Here is a 20826-nt window from a genome sequence, read left to right on the forward strand (position 1 = left end):
CTGCAAGAGTGTCAGAAAGATCTGCAGGCTTGATTGCAGGTGGGCCCTCTCGTTTCCCACCGCTGTATATTGGAACTAAATCGCTGGATGACGGGATAGATCGCTTCTTATCTGCTTTGGATACTGCCGATGGAGGTTGGGGCGGCAAACACGACTGCGACTTCGGTTGGACGATGATACCGTTGACGCGATGCGATGTTCCGCCACCACTCAGCGATTCCTCTAGCCTGTCGATGTTATCGAATGCTAATACAGTCGGGACCGAAGGGTGCACATGTGACGGAAGTGGTACTGTATCTTTCTCCACACTTGCTAATTTGTCTATGCATAGCGCTGTCTCGATTTCTTCCAGAACTGTGTACGAACATCCGTGCCCGAGTCGATTCAATATTCTGATGACCTCTGTATTACCGGTGAGCGTTTTCATGACCCACGGAAGTAGGACATGCTTCGATGTTCTGATGGTACCCCGGTGTACAGCATTGATGATATCTTGAGCCATCGACCATACCAGTGTGTCGGCACGCGCAGAGCTACCCCCACTCCCGCAAATCAAAGTATGCAGAAATACACGAAGAGAATCTGGTATCTTCACGTAATCTGAAGTGAGTTCTGCTGGCTGAGGCGGCCAACGTTCATTGTAATGAGCATCTTTGATCTGGTGTCGCAGTGAAGTAGCTGCACGCACAATGTTACTTTCACCGTCCGTTCGTTCAAATGCTTTCACTTCTGCTTTCAGGTTTACGCACTCTGCAGCAATCTCTCGCTTTGTCAGATTATCGGGCATCAAGTATACACGGTGTTTCACATTGAAGAAGATGAGCGATTCTCCAAACTCTCTTTGTAATGTGCGCTGCAGATTCTTCTTGATGGAGTCACGAACATCAACTGAAAATGTATCTGAAGACAGGATATCTGTTGCAACATCAACTATTGGAACAATCCTCGGGTTCAAGAACAAGTCAGTGCGAATGAAATTGAATATACATCGTATCATTTCTTTTTTCTCGATATTATCTTCAATGTCAGTTTCTACTTGAGGTTTTTGGGGCCGTGTGTAGTTTCTATAGCAGGAGAAGTGGTAGTGAGCCTCAGCTGCAACCATATCTCGTGTAGTCAATGCCAAAACTCTCTCATCATTGCGAGCTGTCGCAGCATCTCTTATTGTCTTATCTGCTCGAAGTTCAACAGCCAAGACAACTGTTTCACGGGTACGACTGCCTTTTATGAATTTTGAAGCACGCTGGCAAAAAATGCATTTATCATCGTAGACCGTTGAAGTTGATCCTGTCTCTTCCCGTGATGATCGCCGTCGCACCGCATCGCCAGTATCAACTGAAGAACTTCTAGCTGCATTGGTCAAAGTAGCTAGGTGGTTTTTGTGAGTGAAGTCTGATCTACAAGCCCTATGGTATAATATTGGAATATTAGGAAGTTCAACTGCGCCTTCTTGGACTAGCTTTAGAATTGGATAAAAGTTTCTAACTGCGGCTGCGTCACACAATGTCTTCCAAGAACTGTTGCCCGCTGCCTTGCTTAGTTCAGAGAGTGGCGACTTCTTGCTGCACAGGATGCACGTTCCGGACTCAGGTTCAATCTTCGCCCGTTTCGCCTCGACACCGGCCATCTCAGCTGAAAGAACAAAAAGACTGACGTTAGATTACTCCGATATCCGAAAAGCTCGCCAGCTTACATAGACATACTCATCCAAGTCAGTGAACATGTTAGATGGCGCCACAATACAACTCTATAATAGAGTTGTATGTGGCGCCATCTAACATGTTCACTTTTAGTTCTTAAGCCACCCACCCCCCCCCCCCCCCCCCTCAGAAATTAATCAGGTCACCGCAACAAATCTCAGACTGAGATATAGAATATAGAATATAGATATAGAATAGACTGACGTCACTTTCGGCACTGGGTTCTGTGGGTTGATTATCGGTGGGAAATTCCAACTGACATAGTTTCGGTTTGTGGAAAGTGCATGCCTTTTCATATATTTTTTGTTGTTAGCTCGTGGTGGATGATATGTTTTAGTTTTTGAGTTATTTTTATAGACAGATAAACGGTGTAGCACAATGCATAATTTGGAAAATCATACCAGTGTTGTTTCACTAAAAAAAGTACAAGTCTAATAATAAAATATTGAAAAATATATGATTTTTTTTCGATAATTGATTTTTATAATAATTAATCTAAAACAAAATGCTTCATATTATTTTTTATTTAGACGGTACACATCGGACGTATATTTAGTCGTCAACCGCACATCGATAGCTAGTATAGAAGTCCAGATACACGTGCAACAATGTACCCCACCAAATGGGCATTTTCGAGCTGGGTGGTTTCAAAGATGGCGTCCATCCGGGCACTAAGCTACCGTTCTCAGATGTCCATCACACCTTTTCTGACACTTGAGACATTGGTCTAATGGAAAATCATAATGAGAATTACTCCCCCCGCCGGAGCATTCACTTCAAAATATGGCCGGTTGGCTCAAGGACTATTTGTTGTTCCATCTCTTCCTCCTTATGAGGATTGATGACGAATTGGGTGATGGCAAATTTTGGATAGAGGGATTGTGGTGACGAATTTGGTATAGAGGAAATATGGGGAGACGTGACAGTAGCGACGGATTGGTAATGTGTAGATTTTGTACATATGGGGTAAGGGCAAGGGTAGTGTAGGTGACAGGGGGGTGACGTACGGTAGGGACGAGCTTTCTCACTTCGCCCTCCGTACGCATTTCGCCTTGCATTGCCTTATTGATGTGTACCCTTGTGACCTTACCCCTCGCTCATTTGTCTCTTTTGTCTCCCACATGACCTGTGCGCCATTGGGCGCCGAGGGGAGCGTGCGTGAGTCGGCCATTGTGCGCCCGGCACTCTCAGAACCAGCTGTCTGCATCGATGCACCACATTATGGACCACATGTCTGTGGCCGAGCACCACTTATGGACCCCATGGGTTGGGGCATGGCCCCTCTGCTGGAACCGGCCATGAGGGCCCGAAATCTTGCTGGCGGACCTTGGCCACAGGGCACCGATGCCCCACAGGTGAACCACACGTAGTCAGCCCTGTGGGCCATAAATAAAATAAATAAAATGGACACGTTTGGGCAAGCTTTATTGCAAATAGGCCGCCAGTAAGAAAATGAAAGAAAGACAACAACTGGAAGACAATAATAATAACCAGCAGAGGGAGCCGAAGAGCAGGAGATCACCTGCAGGGTTAGGGGTTGTTGGTTTTATTTTCTTGAACAATGGTGACTGCACCGATTGGTGCTTGGGTGTGTATTGGTGCGTTTTTGGGTGCTTTCATGGTGCATTGATGCAGAGCAGACTGTCTCCCCCCCCAAAAAGAACAATCACAGGTCCTGGGTTAGTTTTGTAAATAAAAATAGCGTCATTGTAAATAATGCTCCCCACCGTCAGTGTATAGTTTAAAGACAATTCCGCAATTCGGTTAACTGTGGGCGTAAGTCTGTTAGGCAGGGTGCAATGGAGCAGCGGGACACATTTATTTATGTTTTAAAAACTGTCGCACTCAGGGTCAGGTTAAAAGTAGAGGGAACTACACCTACGTGTCACACTAAATAAAAAGTTGTAGGCCCGGGACGTGCCTAAGAGGAGGAGGGTGCAGTGTTGCGGATATGAGGACTGTATATTTTTTTGATTGTGTGCTTTATTATTATTATTATTGTTTATTCTGCGCCCCCTGCCTCCGGAGCTGTGTAAAGGTCAAAGGGCATCCCATAATTAGTCCACAAGCATACACGTCAGCCAATAATAGAATACCCCTGTTCGATAGTTATATCTTATTCTGTGTTTTAGGGTAAGGCTGTGTCTCCCATTAATTGAAGTACTCCATTGCACCAGTGAAAGAGATAGACTCCCTTCATTCCCATTCCCAAAACCTCCATTCCCCCTTTTCGTCGTTTGGCAATTACCTCCCCTCCAATAACCGCCATTGACCACGAGGCAGGGTCGGAGAAGAAAGGCGTGTCTCCACCTCGTCATAGAGGGGAGGAGTGAGCCAGCCCCACTCGACCAACCATGAGCCAGGGGTTTGGCTAGAGAGGGCGGAGGAAGAGCGATCGGGGAGGTTCGCAAAGGTTGAGGGGCGGGGCCTATATAACCCACAGCGCGACGCTCCCCAAGCAGTCGAGCTTTGAAGAAGAAAGAAAGGCGCTGAGAGGAGGGAATGAGCAGGCGTGACCGCAGCTAAAATCCGCAGCGCGACGCTCCCAAAAGAGAAGCTGAGACGAGCTTTGAGAGATGAGCTTTTACCGGCAGACAAAAGGAAGCCCAAGCCGTTGAGAAGAGAGAGGGTCCAAGAAGCAGAGCTGAGTTGTGTGGTTTTGGTCGTCAGTGGTTGCGTTGTGGTGGTCAGTGGTTGCGTTGGTTGCGTTGAGTTGTCGGTGGTGAGGAGTGATTGGACCAAGAGAACATAGAGAACATCCAAGGAGAGGACATCCCAGAAAGCACAAAGCCTGTTGTAATCCTGGAAAAGCAGCGGTGGCCACAGCAGCAACAACACCCAACAGCCGCTTGGGGCCTGGACGGCGGTTTTGAGCAGGGCCGCGAAGGGAACGGCGGCTGCTGAACGCGCCGATCGTGCTGCACAATACAGCTCCAAGCCATCCTCTCCTTCCAGCCAATTCCTGTCATCATTCCCCGTGTGAGTCTGTCTTTTGTTTGTTCTGTCCCTGGGTTAATTAAGACTGTAGGTAAGCTAGTATTTGCACTGTGTCACCTGCATCTTATGTGTTGTAAATAAACGTGACTGCTTTCTTTTTGCTTATGTGTGTAAATAGTAAATAAATTTAGTAGTATTTCCAAACCTTTCTTTGCCTTCGTCTTCCTCTTTGCATTCGTCGTTTTAGTCTTTTCCAGATTGGGCAGCTGCGGTGCGATACGGCCAAAGTTTGGGGTGAATCGGGTGAGTTGGGGAAGAATCGGGGGAAACTGTTAGTGTTAGGTCGCGGTAATACACCACCGCTCGGTCAATATAACATCTTAACCGCGACAGTAACAATATATTGTTGTGGATATGAGGATTGTGTTTTTTTATTGTGTAGTACATTGTAAAATATCACCCTCCTTCCTCCAGTTGTGTATAAAGGTCAAAGTGCGTCCCGTAATTAGGTCATAAACAATCACGTTAACCAATCATAGATTTCCTCCTTGTTGGTAGTTTATTTCCTTATTCTATGTAGGTTAAGGCTGTGTCTTCCATTAATTGACACTCCATTGCACCGAATTCAAATAGATAGATCCCCTTTCATTCCCAAAGCCCCATTCCCAAAGCCTCTATTGCCAACTGCATTCGCCGCCATTGCCCATGTGCTCCCACTCGGAGAAGAAGGGCGTGCCCGCCCATCGTTATCAAGGGTGGAGCCAGAGAGCCCGTGCCGACCAATCAGGGCCGAGGCGAGCTCACCGATGGGCGTGTTCTGGAGGCCGGCGGCTTGATCGCCCACGGCGTTATAAAAAGCGCGCGCGGAAGCCTTTGAGAGAGGAGTCCTGAGAAAGCACGGAGAGCGAACCATTGAGTTCTAAGAGTTACACAAAAAGGAGCTTCAGAGAGAGACACCAAGCTGCGTGATCCAGGAGAGAAGAGAGGGATGCCCCACAGCAGTTTGAACCACAGCAGCTTTGAACCACAGCAGCTTTGAACCACAGCAGCTTGAACCGCAGCAGCTTGAACCATCGCAGCTTTGACCGCCGCCGCTTGAGCGTTGACGGCAGCGTTGCTGTTGAGGAAGGGCGGCGGCTGCTCCCTCCCGGCCCGGCCGTCCTCTGGTCCGAGCTGAACCTTCCTCCCGGTCCAGCCATTCACTCCTGCCTCCATTCCCCATTCGTGTGAGTCTGCCTTTTGTTTGTTCTGTCCTGGGTATTAATTAAGACTGTAGGTAAGCCAGCATTGCACTGTGCCTCCTTGATTCCTTCTGTCTTTATTTTATTATCTTTCCTTCTTCCTTGGTTATTTTGGTCCTGTAAATAGTAATAAATAATAGTCGTATTTCAAACCTTTTTGCCTTTGTCTTCCTCTTCTTCACATCCGTGTCGTCTTTGTCTTTTCCCTCATTGAATATCTGTGGCACGATTTGGCCAACGTTTCAGGATCGGGTCTAGTCTTGGTAAACGGCTCACGCCGCGGTTCGCTTCGCTCGGCGCAACAGCCATTACGCTGCGGCCGTGAGCGGGGGGGTGTTCCTTCGCGTACCGGGAAGCGCTGGTATTTAGGTCATAGGACTTGTGGGCCTAAAACCCTATCCAGCGCCGACCGGGCGTGGCGTCATACCCCCGGGACCACGTCGGTCCGTAACAGACGAGGGGCTTAATCCCCCCTCGAAGGGGAACCATAGGCCGACGTCAGGTTCCGTAACAATATATATATATATATATATATATATATATATATATATATATATATATATATATATATATATATATATATATATATATATATCATACGGGGATTTGTTAGCACATATGGGGTTTGACGGAGGTTGGTGGTGACTTGGAGACTGAGGACTATGGAATGGACGGATATATATATATATATATATATATATATATATATATATATATATATATATATATATATATATATATATATATTGTTACGGAAATGGAGTACGGCGCTCCCCTTAGCGGGGGGGGGGGGGGGGGGGGGGGGGGTTTAATCCCACCTTGTATTTGCACTGGCCATCTCCGATCCTGAAACTATCCCGCTTCTTCGTGGGGTGAGATTGGCCGAGGTGATTGGTCAAGGGAGTCCTGTACACCTCCGCCAACCTGTCCACGAAGCCGGTGGATAGCCCCGTTCGAAACCACGGACAAGATGTTATTTGCCGAGCGGGATAGCAGCCCGCAGTTCGAACCATTAGCAAGTACTAAACCCGATTCCTATGTGTGCCAAATCGTGCCACAGGTGTTCAATGATGGAAATCACAAGGACGAACGGATGTGAAGAAAAGAAGGCAAAGGTAGGAAGAACAGGAATTTATTATTAATTACTATTTACACAATCAAAGAAACCAAGGGAGAAGGAAAGAAAACGAAAGCAATTTACAGAAGAAGAAGAAGAAGACACAGGGCAATTCTAGCTTATCTATACAGTCTTACTTATACTCCAGACAACACAGACAAACAGACGACAGTCAGACTTACACGAATGGGGGAATGAAGGCAGGAACGAATGGCTGGAAGGATGCGAAGGTGGGACCACAGGGCACAGCAAGCGGGTCCGCTCCGGGCGGGAAGCGAAGAGCCGGCAGCTCCTCGTATTCGGCTTTACACCGCACACCGGTAGGGTCACTCGCTGCCCCGTCAGGGCTTCACTCGGCTGGTTGAAACGGCTCTCTGCAGAAATCCCTTGGTTCAGAACTCAGCTGGGTCACGCATCTGCTGATTCACGCATCTGCTGGTTCACGCATCTGCTGGTTCACGCATCTGCTGGTTCACGCATCTGCCGCATCTGCTGTGAAAAGGCTTGCGCGGGCGATTTTATACCGCGCTTCAAGATCAATGAGCGCCACGCCCGTGATGGTATCTCATCAGCCCTGGTTGGCTGGTGGGGGCTCGCTGGCTCCACCTTCTGATGACGATGGGCGGGCAACGCCCTTGTTTGTGGCTTGACCGCGTGCGTAATGGAGGTTTTGGGGCGATGGTGATGCCATTAACCCCACCCAATGCAACGGTGATGAACGCCGCGGTGCTGGCGCTATGGAGGCCACGGCGATATTGTAGGGGATCTATCTTATTTGATTCGGTGCAATGCAGTGTCAACTAATGGGAAACAGAGCCTTATACTAGAACACATAATAATGAGATAACTATAGAGAGGTTCTATGATTGGCTACGTGCTTGTACATGGACTAGCTAAGGTGCACTTATTTCAATTAACAGGCAATTAAGGGGAAATGTACATAGGAAATTTTAATACTAAATTTACAAAGTGAAGGTTCTAAAAACCGTAACACAGCACCCTCATTCCGCACGGCACTGCTCGGGCCGATAAAACTTTAACTTAGTGTGGCACGCAGGTGTAATTCCCTCTACAATTAACCTGACCCTGAGTGTGACAGTTTTAAAACACAAATAAGTATGTCCCTCTGCTGCATTGCACCCTGCCTAACAGATTCACGCCCACAATTAACCGAATTACGGAATGGTTTTCAAACTAAACATGAACGGTGGGGAGCATTATTTACAAGTGACGTTACTTTGATTATTTACAAAACTAACCCAGGACCTGTGTTTTTTCTTTTGGGGGAACAAAAAGAAAATCCTGTGGGAGGGGAGGAGACAGCCTGCACTGCATCGACGCACCAGCACCAATAAAGAGCACCAAAACACCAAAGCACCATAAAGCACCATCCAGTGCTCATTTCACACATGTCCATACCAAAAAAACAACAACCTGTTGACTGGGTTCTTGCTCTTCGGCTCCCTCTGCTGGCCGTTGTCGTTCGTGATGTTATCTTTCTTCGTGTTGTTCTTTGCTTGCGGCCTATTTGTAATAATAATAAATAAAAACCACAAACGTGTCCATTTCTATTTATGGCCCACAGGGGCCGACTATGGGTGGTTCACCTGTGGGCTTGGTGCCACCTCACCGAGGTCCGCAAGCAAGATCTTCCTCTGGCCAACCTGGCCGGTCCCAGCAGAGGGGCCATGCCACAAAGCTTGTGGTCCATAAGTGGTGCTTGGCCACAGACTGTGGTCCATAACTGGTGCGTGGATGCAGGCAGCTGGTTGTGGGGATTCGGGCACACAATGGCGGACTCCCGCACGCTCCCCTCAGTGCCCAGAGAGCACGATCCATGGGTTGGGGAAGGAAGACAGAGAGGGCAGCGTTAGCGAGGGGTAAGGTCACAAGGGTACACATCAACAAGCTAATGCAAGGTGAGGTGCGCACGGAGAGCGAAGTGAGAAGGCTCGTCCCTACCGTACGTCACCCCCCCCCCCCCCCCCCATCACCTACTCTACCCTTGCCCTTACCCCATATTTACAACAATTTACAATTCGTCTCTACCGTCACGTCTTCCCCATATCTCCCCTAATACCAAATTCGTCACAATCCCACTAATCCAAAATTTGCCATCACCAATTCATCATCAATCCCTCTTAAGGAGGAAGAGATGGAACAACAACACAATGTCACACCCACGTCATGATGCGTCTTACATCCTCAAAACATTTGCACAGAAAAATAAAAACAACAAACCATGGCATGGTGTGGAGTTCTGTCACCCCAGGTGAGTGGATGTAGATGGTGCGAGGAGATTCTCAATCCTAACTATCCTCTAAATGACTTTAATACACTTTACACTACCTGGGGTCTTTCCCTGCCAATCCATTGGCCATCTTACTCTATGCGGTTTTAAGAACTAAATTCCCATTGACCAAACTGTGGTGCTTCATCAATTTGGGGTCTCACTCCCCCGGTTCAACTCCCTGTGCCTTTGCACAATTTCGGGACTGAGTCGTGTGGCTCCCCTAACAGGTCTACTTACCTGTGCGCCTCCGCCACTGAAGTTGCCACCCGAGCTTACCAAGCTCCTCACCCTACCTATCTACCTGGGGAAGGCCCTCCTTGGTGCTTAGCCCCTCGGTGCCCTCTCTGGCACTGGGCTACCCGGGTCCTTCCTCCGGATCCTCTGGCCCCATTGAACTCTACCGGCTCCCAGAGCCCACCTGCAGCCTCACCTGGCCGACATCCTAACAGTGGCGGAGCGCTCAACCAACCATACCTCGAACAGGCCACACGCCCAGCCATTTCCACGTCACTAATGCACCCATCCAAACACCATTCTTCCACACGCACCACAGATGCCAATATCCAACCACAATTTACCTATACCCTCTACCTAACACTTAAACTACCCTCCCCGGGTATTCGTGATGGGGTCCATCCTCCCCATACACACCTTCGCACCATCCACTCCACTCAACATTTTCCACCATACTCACTCCACACCATCCATTCCATACTCCATATATTCCAGACCATTTATTCCATACCACCATGCTCCATACCTGTATTTGCACACCTGTGCCATCACTCCTACACCTGGTGCTTCCTGCACCCTCCTTCCTCCAGGACCATTTGCTCAACACAACACACAATCACCATTACTCAATACTCAGTCATACACTGCTCCATACACCTGTTCACTTGCACACCTGTGCAATCACACCTGGTGCTTCCTGCACCCTCCTTCCTCCCAGGCTTCTTCATTCAATACAACGCACAATCACAATTATTCCTCATACGCTGCTCCATACACTTCCACACTCAATACAACTCACAATCACCTCACACTTTTCACAATACACTTCTAACTCTCCAAACCATTGCCTCAGGCACCGAAATTCTCCCACGCTCATACACACATCCTTCCCGAGCATTGCCTCGCAATTCCTCATTTGCTCAATACTAAGACTCTCACACACACACGGCATCATCTGAGCTACCTACTCCCCTCTGAAACTCGCGCTTCCCAGTCGCCCCTTATACTATTGCGCTGCCTCATCGTTATAATCCAACTACCCTACTCTCTACGTCCCCACTACAGGTATAATGTCGCTACTTAAATCTTATGTCACCTATGGTTCATTTTTCTAGATCCCTATACAATTATCCAAACCCTCCCTTGCTTGGTTTTCACCACCATAAACCCCATTGCTAGTGCTCATGTGCCCCGTGAGATGCGACGGATGGTGGATTTACCATCCTTGCACATCGGGCATCTCCCACTATAAATTTTGCCCATCCAATTTCCTGCAAATCAAAATTTGCCAATCACTGCCAATCATTTTTTTTGCTCATCAATTTTGCCAATCACAAATTCCCTATCCCTACCAAATGTCCATTAACTTGAGCCTCGGTGCGTTGTTACATGCTCAAAGCTCGGCTTCGCAAAGCCGAGCAATGAACGCGGGTGGTTCGTTTCCTGCAGTTGGATCCGTCCGGCACTTGGTTCAGGGGAGGGGGTTCGCTCGGGCCGAGATTCCAAGGTCCACCTCGGCGCGGAACCTTTCGGTCTCCTGGCCGGTGGCCCAACCTCGCCCGGCCGGAACGCCGCAACCACAAGGGGTCGCTGTGCCGACCCTTCCTACCTGCCCTTGAACCGGGCCGCCCGCTCCACTTAGCGGAGCACGGACGCGACCGTGCAGAGCGAGGCCCGGCGCGGATCGCGCACGGCCGTTCTTTGGAAACCGCTGTGGTTACGATCCCCGCTGGTTCCCGCAGCACCCAAAGCCCGGCACGAACCGAGGGCTCGCTTCGGCTAACCGTCGGTCTAACTGCTAACCCGGTTAACGTCGATGCTTCACCTGCAGGCTCACACGCATACGTGACCCCTTTTACACTCACCGAGCTCGGCGCTCCAACGCCGCCCGTACACCCCACGTACTTCGTTATTGCACTTGTTCTTGTTCCGCTCACAGACTTCGTTACACACCCGACCACCGCACACCTTGGCACACACTCGTCGTTCGCACACCTCATCAACACACCATCGCACCCACTCCTCGGTCACACCCTCTGTGACAACCATGGGTGTGCACTCTTTTGTACACCCAATCACGTGCTTCACTACCAACTCAAGTGTGCATTCCCACACGCGCTCGACCATTGCAGGTGTGCATCCTTCCATTCCAGGTGTGCATACTTTCTCACCTGACACAACCAACTCATACTCCGTGTCACTCTTACTACCACACTCTGTCGTGCGTTCACCCTCACCCTTGACAGCACACTCACTCCTCGGCGCACACTCTTTCCTCACACATACCTCCGTTCCACACCTTTCTCGTGCACCTGTCGCACTCTCTCCCGGTACATACTCCGTACCACTCATGGGGGCGTATTCTTGCACACACCCGATCACCGCCGCACACGCTGGCTCACAAATACCTTCCGCATTCCCCAAAGCCGGACATCCTTGCACACCTCCTCTTTCCACACACTCTGTACCTGTCGCACACCTCATCAGCGGCCTCTCACGAACGCCCGGGTCCAAACCAACACCCAAGCTGACTGAATCTCCCCTCACACCATATACATTTCCGATTATATCGCCACTCACCTCGGCACCTCGTCTTCGCTCCTCCTCCGCCACCTGCAAACTCTTTATTTGGTCAGTAAGCACATCATCATGATTTGAGCACAGACCTTGTACATAATCCATCACCTCCTCCTTTATCTCTCTCTTAGTTTCCCTCCGTCTCTTCTTAATTTCACTCACCCCCTCTTCCACATCCTCTAATTTTTGCTTTACCTCTTTTATTTCCCGGTGCACCTCCCCAATTTCTTCCTCTAAGGCCACCTTGGTCGTCTCTGTGTGCGTTCTTACTTCCCGTTCTTTTGTCTCCATTGCCTCTTGTCACCTCGTCCAACCTCTTTGTCAACCCCTCGCGTACCATCTGACATTCCCTCTTCGTCGCTATAAGTTCTTTTTTTAATCTCTTTCTGTGTCGCCTTCAACCCCCCGATTACCGCAGTGTTCTTCTCCACTTGCTCCCCTAATTCTTTTTGTCCCACTGTCAGCTGCTCTACTCCCCTCGTCAGATCTTCTATGCCCCCCTGTAACCTAGCCGTACAATTTCTCACCTCTTTCTCCATCCGCTCCTCACCCCGCTTTACCTCCTCGCGTACCCCCGCGACCTCTTCGCCCACACCTCGTCTGATCTCCTCCCCCATTTCTCCCATCTCTTTGGTAGATGCCACCCTCATCTGCTCCAAATCATTCCTCTGGGCATCCAATTTGGTTTCTAACCCGATTTTCACCTCCTCTATCTGATTCCCCATCTGTTTAATTTCCCGGGCGGATTGCTCCCCTATTTCTTTTAATTTGCCTTCCATCTTGTCTTCTAGCCCCGTTAACCCATTCCTCACCCCTTTCATCCCGTTGTCTAACCCCTCAAATTTGTTGTCTAAACCCTCAAATGTACTGTCTAAACCCTCACATTTGGCTTATAGCCCCCCGATTTGATTTCCCATATTACTTAACCCGTCTCTCAATCCCCCGATTTGGTTTTCCACTCCTCCAATTTGGTTTCCCATGTCATTCCTCAATTCCACAATTTGGTTACTGGTACCCCTCACTTCGTCCCTCATTGCTCCCATCATTCTGCTTTCCATTTTCTCACTGTCAGCCCTCCTTCTGTCTTCCATTTCTTCACCCGACTTAACCATAAAGGCCTTTATTTGTTGCATGAATAGGCCCCAGTCCATCGGCGGCGCTGCTGCAGTCACGGGCGCGGCGACATTTGGTGCCGCTGCAACCTCGTGCGCGAGGGCGCCATCTTGTGCGCCTGAACCCTCCGCAACCCAATGCGTATTGCGCTCCTCCATTACTCCCAAATCCTCCCCGGGGGGCCTGGCGATTCTACCCCTTCTTCTATCTCCCCTACCGGCATCCGGTTGCCTTGATCATCCATGGCACGATTTTAAAATTTATAATATTAAATAAAATTTTGGCCACTCGTAATTTTGAGTGCGTTAAACGCACTTCGGGTCCGAATCTCACTCCCCGACACCAATTGTTACGGAAACGGAGTACGGCGCTCCCCTTAGCAGGGGGGGGGGGGGTTAATCCCCCTTCTATTTGCACTGGCCGTCTCCGATCCTGAAACTATCCCGCTTCTTCGTGGGGTGAGATTGGCCGAGGTGATTGGTCAAGGGACTCCCGTACACCTCCGCCAACCTCTCCACGAAGCCGGTGGATAGCCCCGTTCGAAACCACGGACAAGATGTTATTTGCCGAGCGGGTTAGCAGCCCGCGGTTCGAACCATTAGCAAGTACTAAACCCGATTCCTATGCGTTGGCCAAATCGTGCCACAGGTGTTCAATGATGGAAATCACAAGGACGAACGGATGTGAAGAAAAGAAGGCAAAGGTAGGAAGAACAGGGATTTATTATTAATTACTATTTACACAATCAAAGAAACCAAGGGAGAAGGAAAGAAAACGAAAGCAATTTACAGAAGAAGAAGAAGAAGAAGAAGAAGAAGAAGACAGGGCAATTCTAGCTTATCTATACAGTCTTTTTTATACCCCAGACAACACAGACAAACAGACGACAGTCAGAGTTACACGAATGGGGGAATGAAGGCAGGGACGAATGGCTGGAAGGATGCGAAGGTGGGACTACAGGGCACAGCAAGCGGGTCCGCTCCGGGCGGGAAGCGAAGAGCCGGCAGCTCCTCGTATTCGGCTTTGCACCGCACACCGGTAGGGTCACTCGCTGCCCCATCAGGGCTTCACTCGGCTGGTTGAAACGGCTCTCTGCAGATATCCCTTGGTTCAGAACTCAGCTGGGTCACGCATCTGCTGGGTCACGCATCTGCTGGTTCACGCATCTGCTGGTTCACGCATCTGCTGGTTCACGCATCTGCCGCATCTGCAGTCTGCTGCGAAAAGGCTTGTGCGGGCGCTTTTATAACGCGCTTCAAGATCAATGCGCGCCACGCCCATGATGGTATCTCATCAGCCCTGGTTGGCTGGTGGGGGCTCGCTGGCTCCACCTTCTGATGACAATGGGCGGGCAACGCCCTTGTTCGTGGCTTGACCGCGTGCGTAATGGAGGTTTTGGGGCGATGGTGATGCCAATAACCCCCACCCAATGCAATGGTGGTGAACGCCGCGGTGCTGGCGCTATGGAGGCCACGGCGATATTGTAGGGGATCTATCTTATTTGATTCGGTGCAATGCAGTGTCAACTAATGGGAAACAGAGCCTTATACTAGAACACATAATAATGAGATAACTATAGAGAGGTCCTATGATTGCCTACGTGCTTGTACATGGACTAGCTAAGGTGCACTTATTTCAAATAACAGCAAATTAAGGGGAAATGTACATAGGAAATTTTAATACTAAATTTACAAAGTGAAGGTTCTAAAAACCGTAACAATATATATATATATATATATATATATATATATATATATATATATATATATATATATATATATATATATATATATATATATATATATATATGTATGTATGTATGTATGTATGTATGTATGTATGTATGTATGTATGTATGTATGTATGTATGTATATATAAATAATATAAACAACATCAAAAGAAACCACTTTCATTTTTTTAAATGTGCAGCTTTACAAACACGTTTCTTCAATTCTAATGGCTGATTATGTAACGGGAACTTTACTTCAATCACCTGGTTGATCAACAATGGCATGCTTGAATGGTTCTGTATAGGGATCTTTCCCTTTAAATAATGACCCTCATAATGAAATCCTTTAGTTCTTGTGGTTAAACATTCATTTACTGCTGTCTATGGTCACTCGAGAGGCTTCTGACAGGGAAAACAACAAGAAAATTCAGATGCCACGCCTGACATCTGAACAACGTTTCAGGACAATTGAGATGCTTGAGGCTGGTGTAAGCCAGTGAACAATTGCCCAACGTCTTGCTTGCTCACAGCCTGCAATTTCCAACCTGGCCAGGCGTTACGGTGAAACTGGAAATGTGAATGATGGTCCACGAAGAGGAAGACCACAGGTAACCACCCCAAACCAAGACCATTGGATTGTGCTGCAGCATCTTTGTGATCGTTTCCGCCCTGCGACGCAAACAGCTGCAGTGACAAAAGGTTACCACAACAACTGCATCAGTGTCTACTGTGCGGAGGCACTTGAGAAGTCGGGGCCTGGTGGCAAGACGACCTTGCAGAGGTCCAGTGTTGAACGCAGTGCATCGACGGAACAGACTAAGATGGTGTCTGCAGCATCGCCGCTGGACACAGCAACAGTGGAAAGGTATGCATCATGCTGTATTCGCCAGATCAATCGTTGGGGAGAAACCAGTGTGATGGTATTGGCCGGTATTTCCACCCGTTTCAGCACACCTCTGGTCGTCATCAAAGGCAATCTCACTAGTCAGCGTTATTTCAATGAAGTTTGGAGACCTCATCTGCTGCCATTTCTCCAGGCTCATCCTGACATCGCAGTTTTCCAGCAGGACAACGCTCGACCCCATGCTGCTCGCCTGACCACCAACTTCCTCCAGGAGCAGGGTGTTGAAGTGATGCCTTGGATGCCTTATTACCGTGACCTCAATCCCATTAAGCATTTATGGGATGAGCTTGGTCGACGTGTTGCATCGAGGAGATCAACGGCTGTCAGTCGGCAAATGTTCATTCAAGGCTTGCAGGAGGAGTGGGACAGAAAATCCCAGGACCGCATCAGATGCCTGGTACAGAGCATGCGTTGGAGGTGTACAGCCTGCATCACAGCTCGGGGAGGACACACACGATATTGAGGACTGCTGTCGTTCTGTCCTATGACTGTTAGGAGTGTTGTGTGCATTCCTGTGTCATTTTGTTTTTGACTGTATTCAGGTGCGTGCCTTTGTGTTGCAGTGCTGTGACTTTTGTTGCACCACCCCTTGTGATGTTCTTGCATTTTTGTGATTGAGGCAACCTCTTGTTTATTGACGTGTTTAGTAAAGATAGCTGAACTTTACCTGTGTTCAAATATTTTTCATTTTTGCGTGGAGGATTTCAATGAGTGTCCTTCTAAAGTTTTGATAAGTTAATTTTGATGTTGAGTTTATATATATATATGTCCGTCCATTCCATAGTCCTCAGTCTCCAAGTCACCACCAACCTCCGTCAAACCCCATATGTGCTAACAAATCCCCGTATGATATATATATATATATATATATATATATATATATATATATATATATATATATATATATATATTGTTGTAGGTGACGGGTCGCGCCTCCCGGCTCGGCCGTCCCACGGGTGCAACGCCGGCTGGTTCGACACAGATCTCGGGTTACGTGCCTCTATCGCGATACCAAATTACACCTGTGCCTTGCCAGTTGGGGAGACACCCGTCGCTACAGGTTGGGTTTGTCAGAGACCGAGCGAAGTCTGCCGCAACCTGTAGCCAGCTTGGTTTTAATTACAAATCGAGCGGATTGCTCTTCAATGCGACACAGATGAATGCAGTGCGGCAACTTCCATACGAATCAACCAGATTTAATGGGGGAACATTAGGGTACACAAAACAAGCAAGGCGTTCACGATAACATTATAATTCAACTATGAGTAATAACCCGCTCTTATCTAGGGAGCTACAATTAAGGGTTTCGCGGGGTGACCCTAACGAGATAAACCTTAGGCCTGGACAACATTCATACAAGACAGGGTGTACTTGGTGGTGTTGATGGACGAGAGGTGAAGATGTGAAAAGGGCGAATGCAGCTCGTAACAAGCCGATGTCGCCGGATTCGAAGGCCCCGCTTGGGCCTGCAGTCTGCCAAATGGCGGCCCGCCCTCTTATCGGCCACGCATCAAGCGTCGCGAAATGGCGGCCACCCGCTCTCCTTATCGGCCACGCGATCAGCACGATTGTCGAACTCCCTTCTTCCGAGAGAGAGAGAACTCTGTTATTCTCACTCGCCTTGGTGGTTCTCGTTCTTCCGCCATCGATGCCCGGCGCTTTTCCGTTTCTCCCGCTCAACCACGCGCGGAGAGAGCTCTCCTTATCGGCCACGCGATCAGCGACCCCTCGAAGCGCCGCTTCCGGTTTTTGACGGCGCTTGTCGTTTTTGCCCGCTCAATCGCGCTTTCTCACGTCAATCCATTGCCTCGATCATGGCATTGCAACCGAGGCCGGTCTTAATGGAACTTGCACCTTGTTTGATTGTCAAGATGTAATTAAAAGGGAACCGTCTCTTGTACACCACCAATGCACCACACAAAACAGCCTGCTACACCTTCCGACACAAAACTACCATCCCAGTACAGACGATCTATGGTAAACATACATCTAAGAGGGGACCTGAACTAATTCTATATTTAATAAACCACTAAGGGCCATTTCCGCAACAATATATATATATATATATATATATATATATATACAGTACATATATATATATATATATATATATATATATATATATATATATATATATATATATATATATATATATATATATATATATATATATATATCATACGGGGATTTGTTAGCACTTTATAGATTTATGTTAGATTTGTTATATATATATATATATATATATATATATATATATATATATATATATATATATATATATATATATATATATAAATATATATAACAAATCTAACATAAATCTATAAAGTGCTAACAAATCCCCGTATGATATATATATATATATATCATACGGGGATTTGTTAGCACATATGGGGTTTGACGGAGGTTGGTGGTGACTTGGAGACTGAGGACTATGGGATGGACGGACAGATGAACAGATGGCTCCAATGGAAAAAATAAAAGAATGATGCGTCAGAATGGTGAGGTTCAGATGGAACAGATGGATCACATTTGAATAATAAAATAATGAGGGGTCAGAAAGGTGGGGGAAGAATGACAGATGGTTATTTGTGAGGGAATATCCAAGTGATGGACTGAAGAACGAGAACAAACTGATGGCGGGGGTTGAAGGAAAGACAGATGGGATGACGGAGGGGTCGTCAAATTGAGGTTTAGTGAAGCGGATTATTGGTGGATTGAGGAGATTAATAGCGGCAAATAAGGAGACATCACACCGGGAATACACAGTCTAATCTCATAAGGCATTCCCCCATCAATCCCCTGGACAAAGGTGTACTTACCACATTATTTTTTCATGTTGTGATCTGTTAAACTGCCTTTGGAAACCTTTCTTGTATCCCTTAATCCCCCTCTCCCTCACCCTACCATTATTTTGCAGGCGTCCTTCAAAACAAAGACCTGTTTGTGTTATTTGCAGACCCCAACTTGCTGGATAGGTAGGTAACGTGATTGATATTTGATTCACTTTCTTCTTCCCATCCCTTGTTCAATTAGCTTGGATACAAATCATTTTGTATAACTTGTTTTTGGGTGAGGATGAGACGCACTAGTTCAGGGATCATTATTGGGACGTTTGATATGAATGATAAAAACAATCCATATGTAGGAGAGCTTAGTGGATTACACATATTGGTATGTCTTGCTTTATTAAGGGTCAGCAGAAGTACTGTATCTGTTTACCAATAATTTAATATATATATATATACTGTATAATGTATATATATAAATGCATGTTGTGGTGTGTGTGTGTGTGTGTGTGTGTGTGTGTGTGTGTGTGTGTGTGTGTGTGTGTGTGTGTGTGTGTGTGTGTGTGTGTGTGTGTGTGTGTGTGTGTGTGGTTGGTTGGTTGTGTGTGTGTGTGTGTGTGTGTGTGTGTGTGTGTGTGTGTGTGTGTGTGTGTGTGTGTGTGTGTGTGTGTGTGTGTGTGTGTGTGTGTGTGTGTGTGTGTGTGTGTGTGTGTGTGTGTGTGTGTGTGTGTGTGTGTGTGTGTTTGTGTGTGTGTTTGTCCTCCTGTATCAAAAATAACAGACAACTTTCACTTAGTTGACAAAGGATCATTTATTAATTACGTCCGTACGGAGATAAAAACTTGACACCAGGCAAGCTGATCTCTGAATTCCCCCCAAGATGGCATTCAATATATACTCGTTGATTTTGACAAAGAAGGGCAAAAGTGGAAACTGGAGCATAAGATAAGAACACAGGAATGCTCTAAGCACCCTTGGCCTCCCAATGTTACGCAAGGTCAATCTGCCATTTTTTTTCAGGTCAGAGATTTCATCTTTGGTCCCCATCGGTCTATAGGAGTTCGGGACAGTGCTTGTTACGCTGTTATGTCGTTGATTATTATCTCCGCCGATCGCACCGCACCTCCTGGTTTTGGTTTGCACTGGCGGGAACAATGGTCTGGGTGGTAGACAGACTGTTGGTTCCTTGCGGATTATACGGTTTTTACCGTGTGAGACATAATCCTCCGTGGCTGTTGCTCACCATTAAAACTAGGAGGTGCCTTGATTCACTTAATAGACGAGTTTGGTCCTCATTGGTTAGATTTTTTTTTGCAGTATGCCATCCTGATGAGGGGAAAATAAGCATGAAATCTGGATTCGCGGCTCTGCTTGATGTTTAGCCAATGGGGACCAAAGATGAAATAGCTGTCTGTCGACAGAGTGGCCGGGCTGAGGCTTCCGGCACAGAGGTGACACTTTGGTCTAGGAATTCGGTCCACAGGAGATCGGGACAGTGCTCGTCACACTGTTATGTCGTTGATTATTATCTTCGCCGATCGCACCGCACGCCCTGGTTTTGGTTTGCACTGGCGGGAACGATGGTCTGGATGGCAGACAGACTGTTGGTTCCTTGCGGATTATGCGATTTTTACCATGTGAGACATAAGATACATATGTGAGATATGTGAGACATAAGTGTGAGATACAACACTGTATTGATACAACCCCGCTTTGATACAACCCCACTTTGATACAACCGCGCTTTGATACAACCGCGCTTTGATACAACCCCGCTTTGATACAACCCCGCTTTGATACAACTCCGCTTTGATACAACCCCGCTTTGATACAACCCCGCTTTGATACAACCCCGCTTTGATACAACCCCGCTTTGATACAACCCCGCTTTGATACAACCCCGCTTTGATACAACCCCGCTTTGATACAACCCCGCTTTGATACAACCCCGCTTTGATACAACCCCGCTTTGATACAACCCCGCTTTGATACAACCCCGCTTTGATACAACCCCGCTTTGATACAACCCCGCTTTGATACAACCCCGCTTTGATACAACCCCACTTTGATACAACCCCGCTTTTTGAGCAACCCCGCTTTGATGCAACCCCGCTTTTTGAGCAACCCCACCTTCATCGGACACACTTTGATACAACCCCGCTTTCATACAACCATGCTTTGATAGAACCCT

At 47.6% G+C, this 20826-nt stretch overlaps 1 protein-coding gene across 2 annotated transcripts in view; it reads left to right on the plus strand.

Moving 5' to 3' along the window:
* The window catches only part of UBL7 (ubiquitin like 7), a 97027-nt gene that overhangs the window by 48947 nt on the left and 27254 nt on the right, over positions 1 to 20826 (plus strand). For both annotated transcript variants that reach the window (XM_068106207.2, XM_068106206.2), the window contains exon 5: positions 18767 to 18824. In XM_068106207.2, coding sequence (XP_067962308.2) covers positions 18767 to 18824 — 58 coding nt within the window. The remainder of the gene's footprint in view (positions 1 to 18766; positions 18825 to 20826) is intronic.

The sequence above is a fragment of the Myxine glutinosa genome, chromosome 2 (assembly GCF_964187855.1).
Source record: "Myxine glutinosa chromosome 2, kmMyxGlut1.1, whole genome shotgun sequence".
NCBI classification, from domain to species: Eukaryota; Metazoa; Chordata; class Myxini; order Myxiniformes; family Myxinidae; genus Myxine; species Myxine glutinosa.